This window comes from Phacochoerus africanus, chromosome 2 (assembly GCF_016906955.1).
Source record: "Phacochoerus africanus isolate WHEZ1 chromosome 2, ROS_Pafr_v1, whole genome shotgun sequence".
Lineage (NCBI taxonomy): Eukaryota > Metazoa > Chordata > Mammalia > Artiodactyla > Suidae > Phacochoerus > Phacochoerus africanus.
In genome coordinates, this window is record NC_062545.1 from 276,565,771 (window position 1) to 276,590,706 (window position 24,936).

At 59.4% G+C, this 24,936-nt stretch overlaps 4 protein-coding genes and 5 non-coding genes across 13 annotated transcripts; 6 read left to right on the top strand and 3 right to left on the bottom strand.

Annotated features, from left to right (window-relative positions):
• Positions 1-4,138: 4,138 nt before the first annotated feature.
• Positions 4,139-9,797, bottom strand: SURF6 (surfeit 6). Its single transcript, XM_047768814.1, has 6 exons — positions 9,651-9,797; positions 9,403-9,524; positions 6,790-6,978; positions 6,296-6,384; positions 5,338-5,541; positions 4,139-5,264 (listed from the first exon to the last, which is right to left on the bottom strand). Exons 1-6 carry the CDS (start codon positions 9,677-9,679, stop codon positions 4,785-4,787), a joined length of 1,113 nt encoding a protein of 370 aa, XP_047624770.1. The 5' UTR covers positions 9,680-9,797; the 3' UTR covers positions 4,139-4,784.
• On the bottom strand, positions 9,780-16,041 carry MED22 (mediator complex subunit 22). 5 transcript variants are annotated; one of them, XM_047768821.1, is made up of 5 exons: positions 15,881-16,041; positions 15,215-15,364; positions 14,591-14,671; positions 13,605-13,813; positions 9,780-9,845 (listed from the first exon to the last, which is right to left on the bottom strand). In XM_047768821.1, exons 2-5 carry the CDS (start codon positions 15,335-15,337, stop codon positions 9,839-9,841), a joined length of 420 nt encoding a protein of 139 aa, XP_047624777.1. In that variant the 5' UTR covers positions 15,338-15,364; positions 15,881-16,041; the 3' UTR covers positions 9,780-9,838. The 5 variants fall into 5 exon arrangements, with proteins under 5 accessions (XP_047624777.1, XP_047624773.1, XP_047624774.1 ...); XM_047768817.1 differs by lacking the exon at positions 9,780-9,845 and adding an exon at positions 10,598-11,323; XM_047768818.1 differs by lacking the exons at positions 9,780-9,845; positions 15,881-16,041 and adding exons at positions 10,598-11,323; positions 15,602-15,822.
• Positions 16,042-16,102: 61 nt separating this feature from the next.
• RPL7A (ribosomal protein L7a) lies at positions 16,103-20,050 on the top strand. Its single transcript, XM_047768816.1, has 8 exons — positions 16,103-16,159; positions 16,694-16,814; positions 18,102-18,251; positions 18,671-18,811; positions 19,006-19,085; positions 19,315-19,445; positions 19,713-19,782; positions 19,880-20,050. Exons 1-8 carry the CDS (start codon positions 16,157-16,159, stop codon positions 19,982-19,984), a joined length of 801 nt encoding a protein of 266 aa, XP_047624772.1. The 5' UTR covers positions 16,103-16,156; the 3' UTR covers positions 19,985-20,050.
• On the top strand, positions 16,510-16,584 carry LOC125121706 (small nucleolar RNA SNORD24). The gene has a single exon (XR_007133574.1). It is a non-coding gene; the product is annotated as a small nucleolar RNA SNORD24 (small nucleolar RNA).
• Positions 17,949-18,023, top strand: LOC125121705 (small nucleolar RNA SNORD24). Its single transcript, XR_007133573.1, has one exon. It is a non-coding gene; the product is annotated as a small nucleolar RNA SNORD24 (small nucleolar RNA).
• Positions 18,858-18,933, top strand: LOC125121700 (small nucleolar RNA SNORD36). Its single transcript, XR_007133569.1, has one exon. It is a non-coding gene; the product is annotated as a small nucleolar RNA SNORD36 (small nucleolar RNA).
• LOC125121701 (small nucleolar RNA SNORD36) lies at positions 19,169-19,239 on the top strand. The gene has a single exon (XR_007133570.1). It is a non-coding gene; the product is annotated as a small nucleolar RNA SNORD36 (small nucleolar RNA).
• On the top strand, positions 19,557-19,623 carry LOC125121702 (small nucleolar RNA SNORD36). Its single transcript, XR_007133571.1, has one exon. It is a non-coding gene; the product is annotated as a small nucleolar RNA SNORD36 (small nucleolar RNA).
• LOC125120492 (surfeit locus protein 1) lies at positions 20,051-24,921 on the bottom strand. The gene is made up of 9 exons (XM_047768815.1): positions 24,844-24,921; positions 24,700-24,751; positions 23,706-23,839; positions 23,539-23,621; positions 22,175-22,366; positions 21,107-21,179; positions 20,860-21,022; positions 20,518-20,599; positions 20,051-20,442 (listed from the first exon to the last, which is right to left on the bottom strand). Exons 1-9 carry the CDS (start codon positions 24,913-24,915, stop codon positions 20,373-20,375), a joined length of 921 nt encoding a protein of 306 aa, XP_047624771.1. The 5' UTR covers positions 24,916-24,921; the 3' UTR covers positions 20,051-20,372.
• Between the last annotated feature and the right edge of the window lie 15 nt (positions 24,922-24,936).

Consider the following 24,936-nt stretch of genomic DNA (forward strand, 5'->3'; position numbering starts at 1 on the left):
CTGAGGACTGATCATGAGAGATCTGGCAAGGCCGTGAATTCACCTCCCGCTATGATTTGCTGATGGGCTGGCAAAAACTTTTCTTTGCAGTTAACTCAGGCTTGTAGCTGCAGACCATCTGAGAGAGTTTCTACAGAGTGATAGAAAGTCCCTGATTCTCAGTCCACGTCTTGAGCTAAAAACTCAAGACTCTGAGCCTGTCAGTGTCTTTCCCTCAACACCGCCCCCCACACACACACACACTGTTGTAGGAGCCACGTCCCCGGCAGCCTTGAGTTTCTCACGCCTTCCCCTTGTTTTCAGGTCGTGTTCAGCGTGTCTCTCAAAGTCTTGCCTTCGAAGACATGTGTCTCATTGTAAGTCAACTATACTGCAACAAAAATTGTTTTAAAAGATGAGAAAATTGAAAATAAAATGAGAGGGAAAAAAAGACATTTGTCTCAGGGGACCCCATCTCCAAGAGAAGTGGTTCTGCAGCTGTGTGACAGGTGAATCCAGGGTCCTATCCTTTCAAGCTATTAGCTAGATTTCTACTATTCTCAGCTAAAGTCCAGCCAGATAAGAAATCCTAGATTTTCCTTAAATCAGTCACAACAGGTCATGTTATGCTGCATTAACAAAAGTACTGTTTAATGACTAAAACCAGTAGTTTAAAACCAGAATGGGAGTTCCCGTTGTGGCTGAAACAAATCTGACTATAAACCATGAGGTTGTGGGGTCGATCCCTGGCCTTGCCCAGTGGATTAAGGATCCGGCGTTGCCCTGAGCTGTGGTGTAGGTCACAGATGTGGCTCAGATCTGGCGTTGCTGTGACTGTGGTGTAGGCCGGCAGCTGCGGCTCCAATTCAACCCCTAGCCCGGGAACTTCCATATGCCACAGGTGTGGCCCTAGAAAGAAAAAAGGAAAAAAAAGAATTAGGGTATTTGGGAACCTTGGCTGGCCCAGGTACCCCAAATACCCCAACTGGCCAAGGCCCACCAAAGCCCAGCACTGCCTTTCTACCAACCACCTGACCGACGAGGCCTGTGGGTCTGGCTCGAAGACCCTCATCCAAGGAAGTTTCTTCCAAGGAGAAGCCAGTCTCAACCTCACCCCCGTCTCATCTCTAGGTCCCCAAGTACTCAGCTCTCCGCAGGTCCCAAGTGGCCAAGGACAAGATCGAAGTCAGGCAGAGTTGCGACTGAAGGAACGAGAAGGTGGTGTTTCACGCGTGGGGAGATGATGTGGGAAACACGTGGGACCTGAATCTGGACGCGCGGGGCCAAGGAAGGAGGAGCGCGGTTTCCAACGGCGCGCCCTCCGTCTAGAAGCGCGGTGCCTGGGCGGGCTCGCCAGGGAACCGGGGGCGAGGACGGCCTTTGAGGCTCGACCAAAACCCGACCCACACGAGGGGAGGTGACGCTTCCAGAAATCCCCCAGAATGCCGTACAGGGAAGACCCCTCCGGAAAGAAGGAGGCTCCCCGGCGGGGGGAGGGGGGTCTTCACCACTGGGCCTGCTCCTCCACCCCGCACGTCGTCTGGGGCGGGTACCGGGGGCTCGCCGGGTGCCAAGGATGAGCACCGAGGTGGTCCTGCTCCAGGGGCTGGATGGAGGCCATGGGAGACGCGGCGGCAGAGCTGAGCCCCGGGGCCAGTGCAGATGCCAGCACCCAGGGTGGCAGGGACACACCCTGACAACTTCCACAGCCGTCTCTGCGAGCTTCCCGCCACTGTCGGCCAGGTTGGTGCTGGGACCCGGCTCTTTCTCTGCCCTTGGCGCCGCCTGCTGGGCCCGGGAACAGGCTTCCGTCGAGCTCCTCTGTTGCTCACAGCCCCTCACTGAATTCCCAACCGTGAGAGCTCAGGTCCTGAGCCTCGAGGCAAGAGAAGCTCGGTGGGAGCCTTTTTCGCAGCCTCGCCCGAAGGGCCCGCGGCAAAGGAGGCTCCCCAGCCTTGCAGGACTATTGGATCTGAGTTACTGGTGACTCCCAGGGCCTGGGCATGTGTCCTGGCGAGGGCTATTTCCATCCAATTCCCTGGACACCAGGAGGGGGACCTTCCGACTTGATCTGGTTCTGACAGATTCCATCCTTAGGCCCTTGGAAGGTCCCCCCACCCCCGCTGCATCGCGCCCGCTGCAGCTGAGACACATAACACCCGGGTGTGCCTGGGGCGGCCTAGACTCACTCTCCCAGGTTCTTAACCTTTTCTTCCCTGCAGCTCACAACCCATTGTCCACTTCTGCCTCTGGACCGAGATGCTCCCGTTGCCACAGAAATACACCGCATCGCATGCTGTCCTTCCTTCAGCACATCAGCTCCAGGGCTGAGGCGCCAGGGCCCTGGGGCGGGTGGCTGGATAGCGGCCAAGCCCAGGGAGGCTGATGGACAGTTTCAGCAATTAAACTTGGAGTTGGGCTCTCCCACCACGTGTCAGCACGTGAAGAATTCTATTTCCTCATTCTTTCTTCCTTCAGTCTCCCATTGTCCACGGCTGCTTCTAGAAACGGGGCGTTCCTGATACCACCTGCCACCAAATGCAACATCAGCGCTCCCTGTACCTCAGCTGCATGAAGCTGGGGACCTGGCAGCAGACTCTGGGCTTCCCAGCCTTACCATCTGCAGGGTACGCACCCCCCAGGCTTTCTGCTCTCCCAATCTCCTGACCGCAACATATGGAAAATAACTCGGGAGTGACCGCTGGCACAGAGGGAGTGGGACAACAGGATCCCGGAACAAGGTTCTAAGTCAGGGCCGGCGGCAGGAAGCTGCTGCACTTGCATTGCAAACACCGTCTCTTTCTAAGGTACACAGCCAAGAATACACGTGAGCACACTAATAAGGCTCTAAGCGCTTCTGCACTGGGTCCCACAGATTTTAATGCACCGCGTTTTCATTACCTTTCAGCCCTAAATATTCCCTAACATCCTTTAGATTCTGACTCAGACAATTTAGAAGTGTGTTTTTCAACTTCCAAATGTGCAACTTTAACAATGACCTCCAAGGTTTAGAATTGTTCTATGGCCAGACAATACACTTTTTTTTTGGGGGGGGGGGCTGCACCTGCTGCATGCAGATGTTTCCTGGCCCGGGATCAAACCTGCAACACGGCAGTGGCCCAAGCGAGTGGAGTGACACCAGATCCTTAACCGGCTGAGCCTCGGGAGAACTCCTACATGAATCACTTTGTGTGACGGTGACGCTTGGAAACACGAGCTGCCTCACAGACTGGGAGACGGTCACCACCACTGTCCCTCGTGGGCTCAACGTGCAGTTCCCAGAGACACTGCTCTGTGTCCCTCGCACGAAGCTTAGAAACACCGTCATCCCACTCAGCCACGGCCATCGGATTCTCGTCCGCTTGGTCTCTCAGCTCCTAACAGAGATATTTAAAACCTCCCACTTGTGGAGTTCCTGTTGTGGCGCAGTGGTTAGCAAATCTGACGAGCATCCATGAGGTTGCAGGTTCCATCCCTGGGCCCACTCAGTGGGTTAAGGATCCGGCATTGCCGTGAGCTGGGGTGTCGGTCGCAGACACAGCTAGGATCCCATGTGGCTGTGGCTGTGGTGTAGGCGGGTGGCTACAGTTCCGATTGGACCCCTAGCCTGGGAACCTCCATATGGCGCAGGTGCAGCCCTAAAAAGACAAAAATAAATTAATTAAAAACAAATAAATAAAACCTCCCACTTGTGTTTGTGAACCCATTTCTCCGTGTGGTTGCGTCAGTTTCTGCCGACAGATTTGAAGCTGTGCCGGGTGCAGGTGATCCGAACCCCTCGGCATCACGTGGCGCTCCGCTCGCTCTCCGGCAGTGGCTCTTATCTTCAGGTCCGCTTCATCTAACGCAGCCGTACCAGCCTCCTTCCTCCACCCTGCCATGTGTTTCTTAACTGGAATTTAGTCTGAATTTTTTTTTTTCTTGGTCTTTTGCCTTTTCTAGGGCCGCTCCCAAGGCATATGGAGGTTCCCAGGCTAGGGGTCCACTGGCCTACACCAGAGCCACAGCAATGCGGGATCCGAGCCACATCTGTGCCCTACACCACAGCTCACGGCAACGCCGGATCCTTAACCCACTGAGCAAGGCCAGGGATCGAACCCGCAACCTCACAGTTCCTGGTCGGATTCGTTAACAACTGAGCCACGATGGGAACTCCTAGTCTGAAGAATTTTATCAACTTTTATTGAAATACAATCCACATATCAAATTCATGTGAGTTTTGATAAAGCGTGTTCGTTCTGGCTGCCCGGGGGCTGGGCCTCACTGTCTCTGACTCTGCAGCCTCCGTTCACCCCGCTTAGTGCTAGGTTTTGCTCTTTCTCTTGAAATCTTGATGTCGGGGACCCCATCTATTTTTCTTCCTGCTGGTTTAGTAAGTTTCCATCTTTTAGGGTCATCTTGGGATTTGCCTGCTCACCTTAAACTCTAGTCTTCACCCATCTTACAGATAAACGTGGAATCCAATTCCAGGCAGCCTGAGGACGGCCCGCCTTCTCCCAGGAACGGAGCCGGGCAATTATCACCTTCAGCTCTGGCCTCAGGAGCTGACTTTTGTCCTTCCCCACCGAGTCTAGGACCCACACGGCATCCCGCTCCTGCTGCCATGAACAGGGGAGGAGAGGGGGCCAGTGAAGCGCCGGCCAGAGGCCACTCCCTGGTCCCCCAGCCCACGACCGTTCAGAGCACCCCGGGCTCACAAGAGGTGGCCGGAGCCGGGATCGGAAGGCCCTTGTGCGCGGGCGGCCTGAGCTCCCCCAACAAGTGGGGAAGAGGGGAGGGTGGCCGCGGGGCCTGCGCGGGGGCCCTCAGGCCAGGCCGGCGCGCTCCAGGTCCTGGGGCAGGATGCGGCCCTTCCTGCGGGCCTTCTCCAGGCGCCGCTCGGCCTTGGCCGCCTTCTTCCTGCGCAGGTTCTGCCGCCGCCGGTCCTGCCGCTGCTGCATCTTCTCCACCACGTGCGCCGTGCGCTTCTCCCACTTGCGCTGCCGCTGCGCCCGCCGCTGCTCCTTGCGCTTCAGGGCCTCCTGCAGCAGGCGCTCGTCGTCGCGGATCTTCACGCCCTCGGCCTTGTAGAGCAGGTTGGTCCACTGCATCTTGGCCTCGAGCTCCCGGGCGGCGCCCGCGTCCTGCTCCCGCAGCTCCTCCAGCCGCGCCTGCCGCGCCCGCAGGCGCTCGAGCAGCTGCCGGTAGTTCCTGCCCGTCAGCGGCGTCAGGTTCCCCTTCAGCTTCTGCCTCTTCTCCCTCCTGCGCTGGGCCTTGCTGGCCGGCGGCTCCTCGGTCACCTCCACCTCGGGGGACAGGGCCGCATCAGCTGCCGGCCGCCGCCCGCCCGCCCCGCGGCCCAGCCCCGGGCGCCCTCACCTTGTTGAAGAGCAGCGCCCCCCGGCCCTGCGCCTCCGGCCGGGGTGCCTCCGGGGGCGGCGCAGGGGCCGCCACCTCCTGGGCCGCCTGGGCCGCCTTCTCCTTGGCTCGCAGCTCCTGGCGCTTCCTCTTCTTGCGGTCCCGCTCCTGCTTCCTCCGGCGTCTTTTCTCCAAAGCGGCGGGGGACAGCTCCTTGGCGCCGCCCTGGGGGGAGAGCCGGGGCTCGGCCAGAGGGTCTCCCACCCGCGGGGTCAAGGCCCGCTGGCGCCGGTCTCTGGGGCTGGCCCAGTGGAAGGACCAGGGGACCCAGGAGAGCCAGGGCACTTCACAGACACCGTGCCACAAAACCTCCCCGGTGACCCAATTAGGGACCTGTCGTCCTCCCTCCCTTCAGAGAGAAGAGCAGGGGCTCAGCCGAGGCCACCACCCAGATCTGGACGCTGGGTCACAACAGCCCCCCGCCTGTGTGCACCATGGCCGGGTCCTGAGCTCACCCAGGCACTGGGCGCTCCGGCCCGTCCCAGCACCGTGCACAGAAGCTGGGGGGCCGTCCCCACGCACCAAGAGACCTGGGGGAAGCAACGTGGGGGAGCCATTTAGCACAGAGCGCTGAGGCAGCTTCAGGTCTGGCGGCCGTCACCTCGCCTCGGGCCCTCTCCGACCTCGCAGGCCGTCGTGACACGGAATGGACTAACGTGCAGGAAGAGCCACCCAGCGAGGGTATCTTGGTGACGGCAGCTTCCCTGAGGGAAGAGGCTGCAGAAGAGCGGGGCCGGCAGCAGAAGGCAGGTGACCCCGGGACAGAGCGCCCCCAGACGACAGGAACTACACCTGACCTCTGCCCGTCCAGCGAGGCCCTCCTGTATCAGCCCTGTCCTCATTTCCCTGGCACGCCCACCGGGCCCTAGGGGACAGCACCCGTCTCCTCCAGCAGCACCGGGAGGCCTCCCCGACCCACCTGCCCCCGGGCCTCCTGTATCTTCTCGTGCAGGCGCTGCCGCAGAACGTCCAAGGCAAAGAGAGAGTCAGGCCCTCTGGCCAGGCCTCCTGCAGGGAAGGCATCAGAAGGCTGAAGGGAGGCCTGTGCCCACTCTGCTGGGCCCTCCCCAGGGCCACCTCCCGCCAGAGCCCCTGCTCACAGCTCCCCTTCCAGTGCTGCTCCTGGATGGGCAGGGCAGTCCCGGTGAATTCTCTGCCTCCCGGCCTGGCCCCCAGGACATTCTCCAGGACAGGACATGCTCAGGGGTCACGATGAAACACTCCCCACAGAGCAGGCCGAACCCAGCTTCCACCTCTGCCAACCTCTGCAGCCGCCCCTCGGGGGCTGGACCTCTGGAAACGGCTCTCTGGGAAGTCTCACTACCCCAGGGGGCCTGGCGGTGCTGCTCTGACCAGAGGGGACCACTCAGACCCGGATCCCAGCGCCCAGGCGGTCCCGCCCCTGCCCCTCACCCGAAGGGGCCCCACTGGAACCGGAGGCCTCCCCCGCCTCCTTGGCCACCGCTGGCTTCCTGGCTCGCGACTGCTCCACAGGGGCCTGGGCCTTCGGTTCTGCAGCCTTGGCCTTTCGTTCCTGAGACTTCTTCTGTGCTTTCTTCTTCTTCTTTTTGGGGGGTCCTTCTGAGACTCGAGTTTTGCCAGCTGAAACACAAAATGAGAAAAGGCGGCTGTCTCAACTTCTGTGACCCAGTCAACAGGCAGGAAGGCCCCACAGAGGCTTTGGTCCCCGAAGGATGCCAAAAGCCAGTCAGGGGAGTTCCCGTTGTGGCTCAGCGGTAACAAACCCGGCTAGTATCCATGAGGTTGAGGGTTCGATCCCTGGCCTCACTCAGTGGGTTAAGGATCTGGCATTGCCCTGAGCTGTGGTGTAGGTCGCAGATGCGGCTCGGATCCCACAGGGTTACTGTGGCTGTGGTGTAGACCAGCAGCTGCAGCTCCGATTAGACCCCTAGCCTGGGAACATTCATATGCCGTGGCTGCAGCCCTAAAAAGACGAAAGACAAAAAAACAAAACAAAACCAAAAAATAATGGCACAGAATTTCATTGTAACTGGTGGAGAAATGTTTACATCTTAACAAAAAAAAAAAAAATTGAGTATACCACGTAGGAACCAAATTGTTTCAGTAAGAAACACTCAGGAAAAGCACTAGGAAGACATTGGACTAATTTATAACTGACTGTTAAGAAAATTCACTTATTTCTGGAGTTCCCATCCTGGGTCAGTGGTTAACGAATCCAACTAGGAACCATGAGGTTGCGGGTTCAATCCCTGGCCTTGCTCAGTAGGTTAAGGATCCGGCGTTGCCGTGAGCTGTGGTGTAGGTCGCAGATGCGGCTCGGATCCTGCGTTGCTGTGGCTCTGGCGTAGGCCGGTGGCTACAGCTCTGATTGGACCCCTAGCCTGGGAACCTCCATATGCTGTGGGAAGCAGCCCTAGAAGAGGCAAAAAGACAAAAAAAAAACTAAACTAAAAATAGAACTACCATATGATCCAGCAATCCCACTCCTGGGCATCTATCCAAAGACAACCCCAATGCTAACTGCAGCACACCTTACCGAGAGCCAAGACATGGAAGCATCCTAAATGTCCCATCAGCAGAGGAGTGGATTAAGAAGATGTGGTGTATGCGGAGTGGCCACTGTGGCTCAGCGGTAACAAACCCGACTAGCATCCACGAGGATGTGAGTTCGGTCCCTGGCCTCACTCAGTGGGTTAAGGATCTGGTGTTGCTGTGAACCGTGGTGTGGGACACAGACTTGGCTCGGATCTGGCGTTGCTGTGGCTGTGGTGAAGACCGGCAGGTGAGGCTCCAATTTGACCCCTAGCCTGGGAACTTCCACATGCCAGGATGCAGCCCTAAAAAAACAAAAAGACAAATAAACGAATAAATAAAAATTTATTTTGGGTGCGGCCCTAAAAAAGACAAAAAGATAAACAAATAAATAAAAATTTTTTAAAAATTTAAAAAGGACACAGACGAACTTATCTGCAGAACAGAAACAGACTCACAGACTTTGAAAAACTTATGGTTACCAAAAGGGACAGGTGGGGGAAGGATGGTAGGGGTTTGGAATTGGCAAATGCACTGCACACAGAGATACATGGAAGGATTGGCCAACGGGGACCTGTTGTAAAGCAGAGATCGCCACCCGATAACCTGTGATGAGCTCGGAGGGAAAAGAATCCCAAAGAGAACGGATGTGCGTCCATCTACAACTGCATCACTTTGTTGTACAGAAGAAATTATTGCGACCTTTTAAGTCAACTGTACTTCAATAAAATTTTCTTAGAAAGTCGAAAGTTCCTATGGGGCACAGCAGGTTAAGGACCTGGCCTTGCTACAACTGCAGGTGCGGGTTCTGTCCCTGGCCAGGAAACTTCCACCTGCAGGGTGGGGGTGGGTATGAGGGCCGCGGAAAAAAGCTAAGATCTTTTTCCCTGTGGTCGGGCTGCTCTCCCCCTCTTCTGGGCGGGGGCAGGAAGTACTTACAAAGCCCAGCACCCTGCCGGCCAGTTTTTCTCTGTTTTGCTTACGTGTGTATCTGCCTCCTGAGGGTGGCCCTGTCACCCCTGCCATGTAAACCCCCACTAGCAGGAGCCATCTTCTTCCTTCCTTCTCCCCACAACTGCATCAGGCCCATCGTAATGGGCTGAAAAATGAATTTTTTCATCATTGCTCAGACTTGTCTTCCCGCCAGGTGTGGAGATCTGGCCAAGCCTGTTCACGATGCCCACCGGAAGAGCACCCATTCCACTGGGCTACCTCCTCCAAACCCCGGCGGAGCTTCCTGCCCGCTGGGCGCACAGCTGAATGCGTCGGACCGTTTGACCGGTGCCCCAACGAGCAGGAGCAACGCGCTGCCTTTAAGCATCCCTTGCAATATTTCCTCCTGATGTTTCACAGGCTTGTTGCACGCATCTACCTGTCCATTCCACCTGAAGTAGGTGCGGTGTAGGGTAGACACCGACCATCGCTGCGGTGGGGAATAGAGACGCGAGTGCTGGCGGCGGAGGGGCGCCCCTCTCGAAGCCCTCCCAGTCCCGGCCCGGGGCTGCTCTTTACCCGACGTGCGCTTCTGCGGCTCGGGGCTGGGCTGCGCGCAGATCTTCCGGGCTAGGCTCTGCAGGTAGGTGTCCTTCGCGAGCAGAGAGGCCATAGCTAGAGGCTCGGGTTCACTCGGGGTCCTAGTCCGGGCAGGAGGTAGGGGCGAGGGCGGAGATGTAGGGCGTCCCGGGCCGGCACCAGCGGCCACCAGACACACACACACACATACACACACACACCACTCGACCCGGGATACCCTCACCTACCGCGCCTCACTCCCCGGAAACCACCACATGGGCAGGCGCGGCCGGCCGAGCGCCGAGCCTCCAGCACGCGATGCTCGATTAGCCAGGACTGCCTCCGCCGGAAGAGACGCAAGGGGCGGGGGCGCAAAGCATTGTGGGCTTTCGGCGGGGGCGTGGCTCGCAGGCTGCGCTAGGTGCGAGGTGGGCGCTCAGTACCTGTCGGGGCGAAGGGAATAGACGCGCAGCGACTCAGTCTTTTGCGGGCTCACCTCCCAAGGGGAAGCTGGTGAGACCGCATTCGTTCAGAAAGGACTGCGCGCCTAGCAGTTGCAGTGCGGGTTCCAAACGGCAAAGAAAACACACACAACCATGTCCTTATCGAGTGTCTATCTCAGTGGTGACTGCTAATAAACCAGGCCAATGTATGATGTGGCGGGTCGTGGGTTAGCACATCCGTACACCTCGAGGCAAGGTGATGGAGGGCGCAGGGTTGAAATCCAGACTGTTCTGCAAGGGACCCCGCCCCTTCCCCAGGTGAGCTTAACACCAGGCACTGGGCCTGGCGTCCCATCTGGGTTGGGTCCTGATTCCTTCCACTTCACTTTCCAGCCCCATTCGGGCACACCACTTCATCCCCTTCCGAGCCCGTGACCGCGCAGGATGCCAATAACGTCACTGACTTGAGGGACAGGTGCCTGGTCCACGTGACGTGCAATGGCAGCAGTTTTCGACACATTCAGCAAATGTTAAGGCCTTTCTTGATCCTAGACAGCTCTTTCTAGGCAGTGGAAATGCAGCCATGACCTCACACTGACAGAGCTCCTCTTGCCCAGAGCCTTGGTGGGTAGAAGCTGAACTGGAGCCCAAGACTGTCCAGGCAGAGCCCAGGGGCTGTTTTCCAACAGACACTAGGAGACCAAGAGTGGTCCAAAGCTGATCCCGGCTGAGCAAGGAAAGGAAACAATCAATGCAAAAGGGCAGAGCTGGTTTTATTCAACAGTTTCATTAGAAAAATAACCAACATTTGTGCAGCAGCGGAATTAGGAAGGACCCTGCCTGACCTCTGGGCGAATGGGCGGCCCCCTGTCCCCCCACAGCCCAGCAGTGAACCTCAGGGTGAGGCAGCAGGCAGACCTCCGCAGGGAGCACGCCCCCCTTCCCCACATTGTAAACAGCATGCTCATGGCAGGATTCCCAACACTGGCCATCCTCCTTGTCCTGTTAGGGCCTCAACAGGACAAGCTATCCCAGAAGACTCCTTCTGGCCAGGAAGCTAGTGAACAAGAGGTGACAAATTGAAGGACAGGCCACCCCGGAATGGATGGGAGCACTACTTTTCCCCAACGCTGAGAGATGGGCCACCAAGTTCCCAAAGAAAGAGGCCACAGACGCTCCCCAAGTGAGAACCCAGGCTGAAGGGAGCTGAGGCTGTGATGGGCCCAGAGTGGAGCCCTGGAATTCATTCTAAGATCCTAGAGGCCCAGGGAGGGGAGCCCTGGGAGGCTCAGGAGTGCTCTGTGGGGCCGGGGCCGCCAGTGTGGGTGTGGGCAGGGGCTGCCGCCTGCAGGGGCCCAGCACTGGGCTCCGGGGACATCAGCGGAGGGGCTGAGAGGCCATCAGCAGAGTCTGTGTCGAGGTCCAGCCTCCAGTAAGCTTCGCACAGAGGCAGATCGTTAGCTTCGCAAAGACTTGAGCTTTTCCACCACCAGAAACCCAGGGAGAGACAGGAGCAGGCAGAGGTGGAAGCCAGGGAGGGAAAGCGAGATAGAAGCCGAGTTAAGAAAACAGACCACAGACAGACCTGCCTTCCCCTCCTCTCCTCTGTGCTGGTCCCTCCGGCAAGCAGGCCTGACCCTTGGGGTTGGGGGGGAGGTGCCCCGGCTTCAGGGCCCTCCAGAGTCCGAAAGGGAGCCTACTGGGTCCAGGCACCAGCAGGCTGTGGGACCTCAGCAGGTCCCTTCCCCTGACTGACCCACGTCCTTCCTAGCCCCGCTGCCACCTCCTGTCCTGGCTCCAGCTGCCAGCCTGGCTCCACGCTCCACTCACCAGCGGCAGGAACCAGTGTCCAGAGCTCGCTATGGTCTCTCCTGGTCCCCACACTATGCAAGGCCTCTGAGGGCAGGGACCCTGGCCTCCGGTCCTGCGGCACTGCGCCAGCTGTGCGCCTCCAGCAGGCCCCTTGTCCCCTTGATCTCAGGGTCCCATCTCATACGGGGACAGCAAGGCCAGCCTCTCAGTGAGGAGGCGGGCGAAGAGCAGGGCTCGTGAAGGCTGTCAGGGGGGCGACTGGAGTGGGTGCAGCCCCACACTCGTCGGGCCGGCTTTCTCCCGAACCCGGCCCTGCCCTCAGCCTTCAGGCTCTGAAGCCATCATGGACACAGACACAGAGCAGAGTCCCAAGGAGAGCGGAGGGCGAGAGGCAAAGAGCGAGCAGGTCGTGAGCGGAAAGCGGGGAAGTGAGCGTGAAGGGGGGTGGGCGGCGGGGACACACAGGGACAAGCTGAGTGCTGGTGGCCAGGGGGTGGGCACACGCACCCTGTGTTGAGCGACCAGCTGGGAGGGTTAGAGCCTGCCAGCCACCGGCACTCTGCTGAACCCGGGCCGCTAACAGGCATTCACAGGCGAGGGAGGAGCCCAGCCTCTGGAGCCACCCGGAGCAGGGGGAAGGGACCCCAGGAGCCACCAGAAACCCCACTGGGTGAACCAGAGGCTGACTCAGACCCCTGGTGCCCCCGGGCCCTCAACCTCAAGAGGCAGGGCTGAACTATCCTGCAACTGCTCAGTCCAGGCGCCTGGCCCTGGCGGCAGCAGGGAGGACAAACACAGGGGCATAAGGCACTCTACAAAACCAAGTAGGGCCGGGAGCAGCGTCCCCAGCAGGGTCTGAAACCCCCCAGGGACCCACTCAGGACCCTCTCTGAAGGCCGAGGACAGAGGCACTCGCCTCATCTCTGCTGAGCCCGTGGGTGTCAGGAACCTTCTGGAAGAGTCTAAACCACTCCAGCTGGGCAGTGACCCTCTGTCCCTTCCCACAATGGCCCCAGATGGGCAGAGACCACAAGGAGTGGCACTGAGTCCAGAGCAGGGAAACCAAGCCCCAGACCACAGACTTGCTGGCCAGCACGGCCACCGCAGGACAGAAAGGAGTGTTGAAAATCCATGACAGGAAGAACACATTTGTCCGGTGAGGGTGAGGCAGGTGTGACCTGGTTTTCCCAGCTAAGGGGACAGAGGGGCGGGGCCTCTGCAGCCTGATTCCTGGTGCGAGAATCACATGTGGACTCGGGCTCCTGGGGGTTTGAGCTGACTCCTCCAGCTCAGACCGCCTCTGGTTTCAGGACTCCACGTGGCCACATGAGGGCTGGGGCGACAGGCCTTGCCTGCTGCTGTACCCCTGGGGCCCGGCCTGGGCCTGGCACATAGGAGGGCTCCTGACTGTGAATGAGGCTGAGCTGAATGGGAACTCAGGGGTCCAGGGATCCCAGGCCTGGCTCTCCAGGCCACCCTCCTCCCTGGGGCCCGCCCCTCACCCTCTCTTACACACACACACACACACACACACACACACACACACACACGCAAAGGGTTTCGGTTGTGCCCACGTGGAACTGCACCCCTGGGCAGGCACTGGTGTCCTGGACACGGGCCTGGGCGGCCAAGAGAGCTAGGCCGACCTGGGCTGGAAAGCTTCGATGCCGATCAGACAGCTAAGAGGACCAGACAGGCCCCCAGGCAGAAACGCTGGCGTGGCGCCCCCAACCCTTGCGGTTCTGTGACTTTCATCTCGATGCCCCGGCCCGGTGACGGCGCCCACTGTCTGTCGATCGAAAGCTCTGCCCGCGAGGCCTGCTCTGACACCTGGGCGGAGGGCTCTGCTGCCAAGACGGGGAAGGTGTGGGAAGACCGGGCCTCTGGGCTGCGCGGCGGGCCCGGGTCCGCAGGTGCGCTCTGCGCGGGGTCCGGCCCTATCGGTACCTGGACGAGTAGTACTCCTCCTCCAGCTCGTAGAGGTCGATGGACACCTCATCCCGCAGGGCGATGAGCTTCCGGTCACACTCCTCCTGCAGAGCCCGCAGCTGCTGGTTGCGCTGGTCGACGGCCTCGTTCACCGACGGGAAGTCGTTGAGGATGAGGAACTGCTTGAGGTCGGACACCAGCTTCATCAGAGACTCGCCAGCTCGGACCTGCAGCCGTCGGAACCGGGAGACCTGGTGAGGGGGCGGCGGCGGCCCGCCTCGGCGCACCCGACTCTGGGTAAGCAGCGGCCTCGGTTTTCCCATCTCCCAAGTGGGACCGCCGCACGGACCGCCACAGGGGCGCTGCGAGACGTGAGGCATCTAGAAGGTAAGCTACGGGGGGCAGGGTCGCAGGCACCCACGGCTGCTGTGTGAAATGCTTCCAAGGCAGGGGCCGTCGGCTTCCCAGTGCCTCCCCTCTCCGGGCCTCTGGCTTCTGCCCGTGCTGCTGTGACCTCCGGTTGCATGTGTTATTCGAGCATACCTTCTGCTTCTCAAAACCTTAAACCCCACATAAAGCCACCGTCCTGTCCCTGCTCTTCCTCAGGGGCAGTCCCCCTGCAGGTGGAGGGGCTTCCTTTGGGACCCTGTCCTGGGTATTTCCAGTCACGGGCTCATGCCTTTGGAAAGATTTGGTTGCTGCACTTGTTCTGTGACATCCAAACGCACATCCTGTTTCATTTGGTAATTTGCTTCCCCCATTTACAGAGAAGCTCCCACAAGACTCAACCCCTTTCTAACCAACCCCAACCCCAACCCCCGCCCCCCACAGCACCCTGCAGGATGCGTGTGGCCAGCTGCCTGCCAGCTCCTTACACAGCTGCCCTGGACAGCCCTCCTCTGGAGGGGAGTCTCCTGAGAAGTGGTTCCCCCCCCACCCAGGAGAGCCCAGTAGGGACCAGAGGCTCCTGCAACTCTGGCTGTCCCTTCCGCCTGGTGACTCACGATGTTGGCGGCTCGCACGTGCATCTCGTAATTGTCCTGTTCGCCTTGAGTGGCCCTCGACACCTGGGTCTCGTCCTCAATCTGGAAGGCAAACAAGCAAGCCGAGAGCTAGCAGGTGCCCCCGCCCACAGGTACCTGGCAGCAGCCTGTCTTGCCCTCTGCACGGGGTCCTGCTAACCAGACCTCAGGCAGCGTTCGCCCTCACCCCGTCTCGTCCTGTTCGAAAGAGATAACAGGTACCCTCATCAGGGGTAATGGACCCCTAAGGATGCCAGCTGCTGGGCCATGTGCGCGGAGAAGGAAGCAATGCTGGATGCTGGATCCTGGCACTTTGACTGGAGTCCCCACAACTGCCTCCCCAGAGCCTGTGAGAAGCTGGCTGGTTTATTTATCTGTTGACTTGTTGGTTATTGTCAATCCCGTCCCAAGTGTCCTCCCCGTGGGACAAGGGTTTTCCCTGTGGAGTCACTGCTGTGTCCCCACCGCCTGGCATGGAGCACCCATGTTCAGTGGGTGGGTTGAAAGCAGGGGCCCGAGCCCTCTCCACCCACAGCCGTCCGCGATCTCCGCACCCCCGCTGCTTCTCTTGGTCTCAGCAGCGGCAGGAGACAGCAGCGCACCCACCTTGGCGGTCTTGATGATCTCGGTGAAGTTGTCCATGATGGACTTGACGTCGTCCTTGAGCCGCTTGTTGTAAGACTGCAACAGCGTCTCCTTGCTCTGGGGCAGGGCTCTCTGCTGGGCCATGGCGGCGCCTCAGGCAGGGCAGGTCACCTGGAACCCAGAGTCTGTGTGAGCGCGGCAGACCCCAGCCACCCACCCTCCAGCCCCTGACTTCAGCAGCCCTCCGGAGAGTCCCTGTCTGCCAAACACACCCGTTCAGGCGTCCGGATACAGGTGCACCCTCCCCGGATCCGGGGCGGCCTTGCCAGGCCCCCGCGCGTCCCCACCGGCTCCTGCCAACGGCTCCCCCGCCACCACCCCTGCAGGAGGAGCCGTTCGGGACCCTACCTCAACCCCTCCAAACGCCCTTGGCCTTCACTCCACTCCGCTGCCCCCCGGCTCCACGCAGGACCCCCGAGCGAGGGCCACCTCTGGGCGGCTCGCTCCGGGGTCCCTGCCAGAACGGCCCCCCGCCATGCCCCTCCAGGCTGCACGCTCCTGGCAGGGTGGCCCCCGGCCCGGGCCCTGGTGCACGGCCCACCGACTGCACTCGCGGCTTTTAAGCCATTTTGGGGTAAATCACCAGAGAAGGACGCCGACCCGGCCGCGCCGCCCCAAAGCCCACACCTGGTCCGCAAAGCCGGGACCCGGAGGGCCTGGCCGGGGCCGAGTGGAGGACAAGTGCTAGCCCCTCACGGGAAGTCCTGGCTTCCCCGCGCCTTTACGAGCCCCTTCCCGGCAGCTCCCACCGGGAGGCACTAATCTTCGGCTACTGGACGGGAGAAAGGAGTCCTGTCACTTTAAATTCGAAATCCCGCGCAGTCGTCAGCTCTCGCGATCTCCGAGGTTGCCTACATATTACCCACAATTCCCTTTCCTTTCTCTCTCCGCCTGTTGTCCAAGATGGTGAGTGAGCCCGCGCTCCGCGGTGCAAGCTTCGGGTTTGGGTTCTATCCGCTGCCATCCTTCTCGGGGCGGGGGCGCGCGGGGGTCCCTACACCGCCTGGCGCGAGAAGAGGCCTGGGGGGCCTGGTCTAGAGTCACTGGGGCCGGTTAGAGCCCCCGGCGGCTGAGCCGGCGGAAGGGGATCCGAGGAGCGCAGCGCCGCATTGCGGGGCTCGGGGCGGGCCCGGCCGAGGGGCCTTGGGCCGGGGGGGCTGAGTCCGCTGATTCCGTGTGGGGCCTGCCGAACGCCGGCCTCGGAAGAGGGCCCCTGTCCCGGTGGCGGAGAGGGAGGGACGGGGCGTCGGGGCTCGTGCAGATGATGTGAAGGAATAGTTGCTGTCCGAGTGGCGGTGAGGACGACCCAAACCACCAAGATCGCTGATGCACGGGCGGGGCGCGGGCTGGCTGCGGAGACGGCCGGGTCTGCGGGGAGCCCCGCGCTCTGAGGGCACCGTGCGGGGGGGGGGCGGGGTAACCGTGTCTCCTTGTGCCCAGCCCAAGGGGAAGAAGGCCAAGGGCAAGAAGGTGGCCCCGGCCCCTGCCGTCGTGAAGAAGCAGGAGGCCAAGAAGGTGGTGAACCCCCTGTTTGAGAAAAGGCCGAAGAATTTTGGCATCGGTGAGTGGAAGACGGGCGGTGTCGATCGGCTTTTTAAACGGCGCTCCCCGCGAAAAGCAGCTTGTTGAGCAGGTTACGTTATGTCGGTCGACGAAGGAGATACAGCCTGAAAGTTGTGGGTTGAGTTTTATTTGGGGTGGAATGAGGACTTGAGCCTGAGGGACAGCATCTCAGGAAGCCCCGGAAACCGCCCGGAGCAGGGGAGGCGGGGGTGCAGGATGCCTGAGTTTTACAGTGAAGGGAAGGTGGTGGGAACGAGGCACTTACGGAAAAGCGGTTTGTCAGGGAAGGGGTGAGGGTCTGGGCTTCCTGGAACCACTGCTTTGGTTTGCACCTCAGCTGCGGCCCGTCTGCGTTTCTTCCCCGAGTTCCCTCGGGGCTCGCTGGCTGTTGGCACTCGGGAGATGTGACCGTGACGTCTTTTGTCCACTGCCTGCCGCTCGGGAGGCAGGATTTCAGAGAGCTCTCAAATCGTAAGATCTTAGTCCGGGGCGGGGGGCAGGGCTGCAGGCCGGGGCGCGTTTCTACAGGATGTGCTGCTGGTCTCGTGGAGGTCACTGCTGGTCACAGACGTCCGGCAGGGTTGAAGGATTACAGTGTTTTTCTGGGCACGAGGAGATGGAAGAATTGGGCTCAATCTCCTAAAAAGATCTATCTGGAGGCCCGTTCTACCAGTTTTCCCAGAGCTCTGAGTGCATCCCTCCTGGTCTCCACCCTGAGCTCTGCTGGAGGGGCTGCGGGTCAGCAGCTGCAGTGGCTCGTGTCTCACTTCACGTGTGGAGGCTGGTGGCAAGGGCCAGGCCTCCGTTCACGCGTCCTTCCTGGATTTCAGTGGGCTTGGAGTCGTGGCTCCTTGCACTGGGTTTCTCACGTTCTGCCGGGTTTTACCCATGAATGGGAATCGGTTCTTAAATTTCTACCTCTGAACTTTGAGATGGGGCAGCGGTGCTGCATCCTTCGTGGCCTCCCTGGAAGCCCCTGCGTCTGCGTCAGCTTGGGGCCCAGATCCTGGCCTTTGGGATTCAGCTTGATGGTCGGGCTCTCCCAGAGCAGAGGCACTTGGAGGGCAGGGCTGACGTTCGCCTGGCTGTGGCCGGACGAGGAGGGCCTCCCCTGTGGTCCCGGGTGTTGGTGTGCAGATGATGTAAGAGAATATTTGCTATCTGAGAGGCGGTGATGACATCTTAAACCACCAAGATCGCTGATGCACCTACACCTCTGCGAGTGGCCCCAGATGGGGACTTGACGAGGACTCTGAGCCTCACGGCGCTGCCCTTTCCTTCTCAGGACAGGACATCCAGCCCAAGAGGGACCTCACCCGTTTTGTCAAATGGCCCCGCTACATCCGGCTGCAGCGGCAAAGGGCCATTCTCTATAAGCGGCTGAAGGTGCCTCCTGCAATTAACCAGTTTACCCAGGCCTTGGACCGCCAAACAGGTGAGGTTTTGTGGCAGAAAACCAACATTGGGAAAGGATTTCCCAGGCAAGGCCTGGTTGCCATCTTCACTTGGACCATGCTGGGCTTGAGATCTTTGAAGGGGCGGTGGGTATGTAAAAACTTAGGATCCGGGAGTTCCCACACAACATAAGGGGATCAGAGGCGTCTCTGTGACGCCAGGACACAGGTTTGATCCCTGGTCCTTGCACGGTGGGTTAAAGGATCTTGTGTTCCAGCGGCTTAGGTTGTAGCTAAGGCTTGGATCTGATCCCTGACCCAGGAACTCTGAAAAAGGAAAAAAATCCTAGGATTCAGAACATGATGTGCTGAGGAGATTTAAGATTGCAAGCAAGGTCTGAGATCTCTTGAGCTGTAACCGTATTCAGGCAGCAATCCTGAACTGACGATCTTCCCGCAGCTACTCAGCTGCTTAAGCTGGCCCACAAGTACAGACCAGAGACAAAGCAAGAGAAGAAGCAGAGGTTGCTGGCCCGAGCTGAGAAGAAGGCTGCGGGCAAAGGCGATGTCCCCACCAAGAGGCCGCCTGTCCTTCGAGCAGGTGAGTGGGTCCCTCCTTGAAGAGAGTGAGTGGTGGGACAGGCTGCTGGCAGTGATGCATGAATTTCTTCACCTGGAGTCACTGTGAAGAGTAAAAATCCGAGCTTTTTAACCCTGAGCCGCAGCTGGGTCCACGTAGAGCTGCTTTTGCGCACAGCAGCCCCTAGCACTGATGCGTGCTCTCGTGTGTTGTAGGGGTGAATACCGTCACCACCTTGGTGGAGAACAAGAAGGCTCAGCTGGTGGTGATCGCACACGATGTGGATCCCATTGAGGTACGCCCGGGCGGTCTCAAGCCGGCCACCCTGTCCCAGGGCAGGGCGGGCGGGCGGAAGTGCTGACAAGGGCTCCCAGGCGCTTGCGATGATGTGAATTCCTCACTGAATCACCCTGAAGTGCAAATACATGAGCTTTTTAACCCTGAGCAAATGCTACCAGCTTAGCTTTTGAAAGCCCTGCTTGTGCTCCGGAGACAGACACTCCCGAGCTGACGTTGTCTTGCAGCTGGTGGTCTTCCTGCCGGCCCTGTGTCGGAAGATGGGGGTCCCCTACTGCATCATCAAGGGCAAGGCCAGGCTGGGGCGGCTGGTCCACAGGAAGACCTGCACCACCGTGGCCTTCACGCAAGTCAACTCGTAAGTGCGCCCTGTGGCCCCATCTCCCGAGAATCACAGGACACAGCGCCTCCCTCGACTGTACTTAACTCCTTGGGCTCTTGCTCTCAAAGAAGGCGTTTTTCTGAACTTTTGCCAATGATGGTTACGAATTTCTTCACCTGAATAAACTATGTGGTCATGGTGTATCTGAGGCAAAAAGCCTGTGCTGGGAGCTAAAGATGAATTATTCTGCTCTCTGGAGGGATAAGTGAGGCCAGTGACCCATTTTTCCCTCTGCCTTGGCAGGGAAGACAAGGGCGCTCTGGCTAAGCTGGTGGAAGCCATCCGGACCAATTACAACGACAGATACGACGAGGTAAGCAGCCAGCACGTGGGCTCCCCGCTCCTTCTCAGTAGTTGCATTTGCTCAGCTACTTAGAGCAACTGAGAGTGACATGCCACACTCTTTACAGATCCGGCGTCACTGGGGAGGCAACGTCCTGGGTCCGAAGTCAGTGGCTCGCATTGCCAAGCTGGAGAAGGCGAAGGCCAAAGAACTGGCCACCAAACTGGGCTAAGTGTACACCGTGGAGGTTTCTGTACATAAAAGTTATTAATAAAACCCTTCAGCCAGTTACCAGGCATTTTTGCGTTAAGTGATTTTATTACCAATGAACTACCCGTAAGTAGATTGGGATGGCGGCAAAAACCCAGGGTCCTCATCCCTTTCCCTCACCGGGCAGGCAGCTTTTGTGTCAGACTTGGTGTGCAGTTGTGTGCCACTCAAATTCTGAAAAAGCTGTCCCTAAACACCTCGCGTATCCACCTCACACTCTGGGCTCAGGACGCCAGTTTACCTGGCTCATCTGGGGAGAGAGGTACAGAGGATGATAAAACACCTGCAGCACGCAACCAGCACAGAATCGGATCTCTCCTGAAACCGCGCTTCGCTTGTCCAGCCGGCCCTCACATCGCAGGAGGCCGCCTCAGGAATTTCTTACACCACAGATACGACGTGGCCGCGCAGAGTCCGTACCTTGGGTTGAAAGAAAGGTGGGCCGTCAGGGTCTGGGGGGTGGGGGAGGAGTGGGGTGTGGCCAGGCCCCCTCACCAGGTAATGATGTACTGCAGGTGCTCGTTCCTCAGAGTGACTCTGGTCTGTCCTCCAACGGGGCCTCCAGGAACCGTGCTCTCTGCGGAGACGGGGCGCTGGGTGTCCACATGGGCAGCCTCTCCCAGAGCTGTCCTGGCATCAGCCAGCCCCCTGGTGCTGCTCTCTTTTCTCAGCATCTGCTGAGCAAGGTCAGGCCTAACTCCCTCCCACGCCAGCACAGCACAGGGTAGCATGTGAATGGCGGGGAGTAACTGGGAGGCGCCCAGGGTTAGGAACAAGAGAGAACCGGGCATTTACACCAGCTCCTGGGTCTTAGGGGGCAGGCTGGGCACCACGTACTGAAGTCGGCGTCTATGAAAATGGGCTCTGCCCCCGTGAGCCTGGCCATGGCCTCCAGGTCCCGATAATGCCAGTGATTCCTCTCTGGATTATTCTCCGGGACAAAGGGCTTCCGGGTCTCTGTCAGCCTCACCATCCCCACAAGGTCCACCTCTCCCTCAATCTGTGAAAAGAAAGCAGGAGATGCTGTCTCCGGCCTGCAAGGGCTGGCTGGCTGCTGAAGGGGGCGCTGTTGCCCGTCCGTTACCTGGCCTTTACGACGCGTCTCAGGATTCAATTTCTTCCTGGGCACAAACCCTCTATTTACCAGGATGGTGATTCTAGAGTAATAAGAGCAGGTGCGGAGGGCTCTGAATAAAGGTGTGTGTCACCAGTGGTCATTCAGGTACCTCCAGGGACAACAGTGCAAGAAAAGGGTTTTTGGTTGGGTGGGGGGGGGTCAATGCTCTTCCAAGCCACAGCTGGCTGACTGCACAGTGGTGGCAGTGCCAGAGCCTTTGACCCACTGCTCTGGGCCATCACAGCACCCTCGGTTTTTTGTCTCTCAGTGGCACCAGGAATCAGATCCCAGCTGCACTTGTGACCTATGCCACAGCTGGGACAATGCCACATCCTTAATCTACGGTGCTGGGCTGGGGATTGAACCTGCAACCTGGCACGTTGGAGATGCTACCCGTGCTGTTTTGCCACCGCGGGAACCCCTGCAGTCAGAATCCTAAACCTCTGTGGCACAGTGGGAACGCCACAGAAAGGGCTCAAAAGCTAAGAGCTGGCTGTGGGGTGAGTGCCCTGGCTCGACACCCCCACCCCCTGCCACATGAACAGTGACCCCGCCCTCGCCCTGCCTCCCATCTCCCACCAACACCTGCACAGGAGCCCTTCCCAGACCTCAAAGCAGAAAGCTGCGGGCTGACCAGGGCTCTGGGGTTGACCTGTCAACATTTGGAAGTTACTCTAGTTACCAACCTGGTGTCCACATCCTGTTCGTGTCCTTTCCCGAAACCCTCCTCCCATCTCTTCACTCTGGCCTAACTCGCCCCGGAAGCCTCCCCTGACCACCCCTGAGGCAGAGCTGGGGGCTCCCCCTCAGTCGCTCTGGCGGGCCCCGCCTCTCCTTTGCTCCCCTTCAGAGCCCAACATGCGGGATCTGTTCAGCAGTAAATTAATGGCTTTAATGCTAGAATTACACATTTCAAACTCTCAAAAAGCAACTGACTTGTCTGAGTATCCTGGGTGCCCTGGGGTTGGGGGCTGAGAAGCAAAGCCAAGGAAATGAACGCCTCACCAGGCCAGTCGGACCCTGAGCCCCGCTCACCCCAGGTCAGTGCAGTGGAAGGGAGTGACAACGTGGGCGCCACTCTCGGCGGGTGACGAGAGCCGGCCGGCGTCCCGGGCCTCCCGGGCCGGGTCCACCATGGTCCTTGGCATCAGGTGCAGCTCCTTGGAGTGGTCAAAGTGCCCCCTGACCTTCACCGGCCTGTACTCCAGGTTTCGCAGTTCCAGTGGGCTACAGGGGGGAGGAGAAACGGAACTGGGGCCGCGCAAGGTTCGGCAGGAAGACGAACCCTCTTGGATCTGCCACGAAGCCCACGGTGACTGGGGTGCCCTCTGAAGGAGGAAGCCGGGGCCTTTGATGCCACATGGGAATGTGGGTCTGGGCTGCCCAACGGAGCAAGTGTTCAGGAAAAGCTTAGAGATGGACTCCCGCATGAACGGGATAAAACACGTGAGCCAAAGCTGCATCCGCAAGCCAAGTGGGACCCACTCGTTTGCTGTCCTGAGCAGAAAGCATTCTGATTACAGCTGTTCCTCTAGGATGGGGCTTTTATTTTTTGTTTTTTAGGGCCGCACCCGTGGCATATGTAAGTTCCCAGGCTAGTGGTCGTATCAGAGCCACAGCCACGTGGGATCCAAGCCTCTCCTGTGACCTAAATCACACCTCGCGGCAATGCCGGATCCTTAACCCACCAAGCAAGGCCAGGGATGGAACCCACATCCTCAAGGTTACTAGTGGGACTCGCTGCTGCGGCACAACAGGAACTCTGGATGGTGCTTTTAAATGAGGGGACAGAGGAGTTCCTGTTGTGGCTCAGTGGTTAACGAATCTAAGAACCATGAGGTTGCGGGTTTGATCCCTGCCCTTGCTCAGTGGGTTAAGGATCTGGCATTGCCGTGAGCTGTGGTGTAGCTTGCAGACGCGGCTCAGATCCCGCGTTGCCGTGGCTCTGGTGTAGGCCAGCAGCTACAGATCCTATTAGACCCCTAGCCTGGGAACCTCCATGTGCCGCGGGAGTGGCCCTAGAAATAGCAAAAAAACAAAAAATAAAAATTAAAAAAATTAAAATGAGGGGACAGGGCTGTAGACTCACTGGGCACTTTTTCAAAGTACTTCTCCTGTCAAGAGATACGTGTGCCCTAGTGCCGGCTAAGAATGACTGCTACAGGGGCCATCCTCGGGGGACCCCTGGCTGCACAGGGCATGGAAAAAAAGGTGCATCCCAGGTTCAAAAATTTTCCTGTGTATGTCAGGTAGTGTCACAAGGGCGGTCGAGTGACAACAGGAAGCCTAGCAGGCCCACTGACGTGAGAGCTCCCATCGGGGTCAGGAAGGCATGCAGAGCCAGGCTCCACTGTGACCTCCGGCCAGCGCAGCCCTGGTGGGCAGCCACATACACTCACTCTGCGGGCAGCGGGATGGGCTCGGCCATGATCCTGGACTCCAGTTCTGCGATCAGCTTTAGCTTCCACTTCCGACGCTGGACCTACACAGACACAGAGCATTAGCTCGAGCGGGTGGCAGCAGGGTCAAGGGCTCAGGGCCAGGAGAGCCAGAGGTCAGGCTTTACCTGCCATGTCCCCAGGCCAAAGGCAGTCCCAGGAATGAGGAGTAGAAACCACTGGAGAAAGGCGTCATCATGCGCTTTTGCGGCAGTCGCTTCAGCTGAAGAGCTGCCACTCCTGCTAGGCCTCCAGGCCAGCCCTAGGAGATGTCACAACACGGGCATGGGGCTAGGGGCCTGGGACAAAGAAGTGAAGGCTCCGAGTTCTCAAAACTGCCACTATTGCCAAAGAGAACGTGGGCCGGGAGGAGGGCACAGGCCACCGTGTGCCGTCAGGAGCCAACCAGCAGCACCTGTGCCCAGCCCTGCCCCTACCCAGTACCCGGGCCTTGACCCCCACTCAGCGGACGTTCACTGACTAGGAGATCTAGCATTCGGTCCTGGCTCTGCCACCAACCATGACCCTGACCAATTCACCTAACCAACCCGTGCCTTTCGCACAAGAACCCGCTAAGATGCATCCTACCACGCCGACCACACGGGTCCACCAGCTGCAGTGCTCTGAAGAGAGCGTGAAACACCCAGGACAGTGGTTTACAGAGCTCTCAGCATTTAAAGCTCGAAAAAGGTACACAGAAAGTGCCTTTAGACACTCAGCGGGCGAGTGCCGTCAACGGAAAGCATCATGGGTCTTGGGGCCGCTAAACAAGCTGGCCTGGAGCAGGCTTGCGACCTTTAAATGTGCACCGCACTCCACACACACGATTGCCCTTTCCTGTACCCGGGAGGCAACGTGCAAACCGTCGCGACTGGTTATGTATGCTTTTCTTCAGGAGCCCGGACGGTTTCAGCCTTGGGTTGGCCCCGCATTAGCCCGAGGAGGTGTCTGGGCAACTACCGCACGTCTTCCGCCGAGGGCGTCGGACTGCCGCAAGGGACGGGCCGGCGCGTGGCCAGGGCCTGTCCCCGAGGCTCAGGAGGCAGTTCCGGGGTTCATCGTGACCCCATGACCCCTGGCAAAGTGCAGGGCAGCTTTCCCAGGTGCCAAACGACTCCTCACCTGGGCGCGGGATGACCCCAAGGACGCTCCTCCCGACGGCGCGGGCCGGGGCCTGCGGAGACGCGAGGGGCCGGCTGAGCTCGTCCAGTCCGGGCGCGCCCCCCAGCCGGGCCGCCCCCCGCCCGGGCTCCCCGCCCCGCTCACCCGCCCCGCGCCCGCGGCGCGGAGCACCTGCGCCAGCCCCGCCGCACGCAGCCCCAGCCACCGCGCCGCCATCGCCCCGCGCGCGCGCGCTTC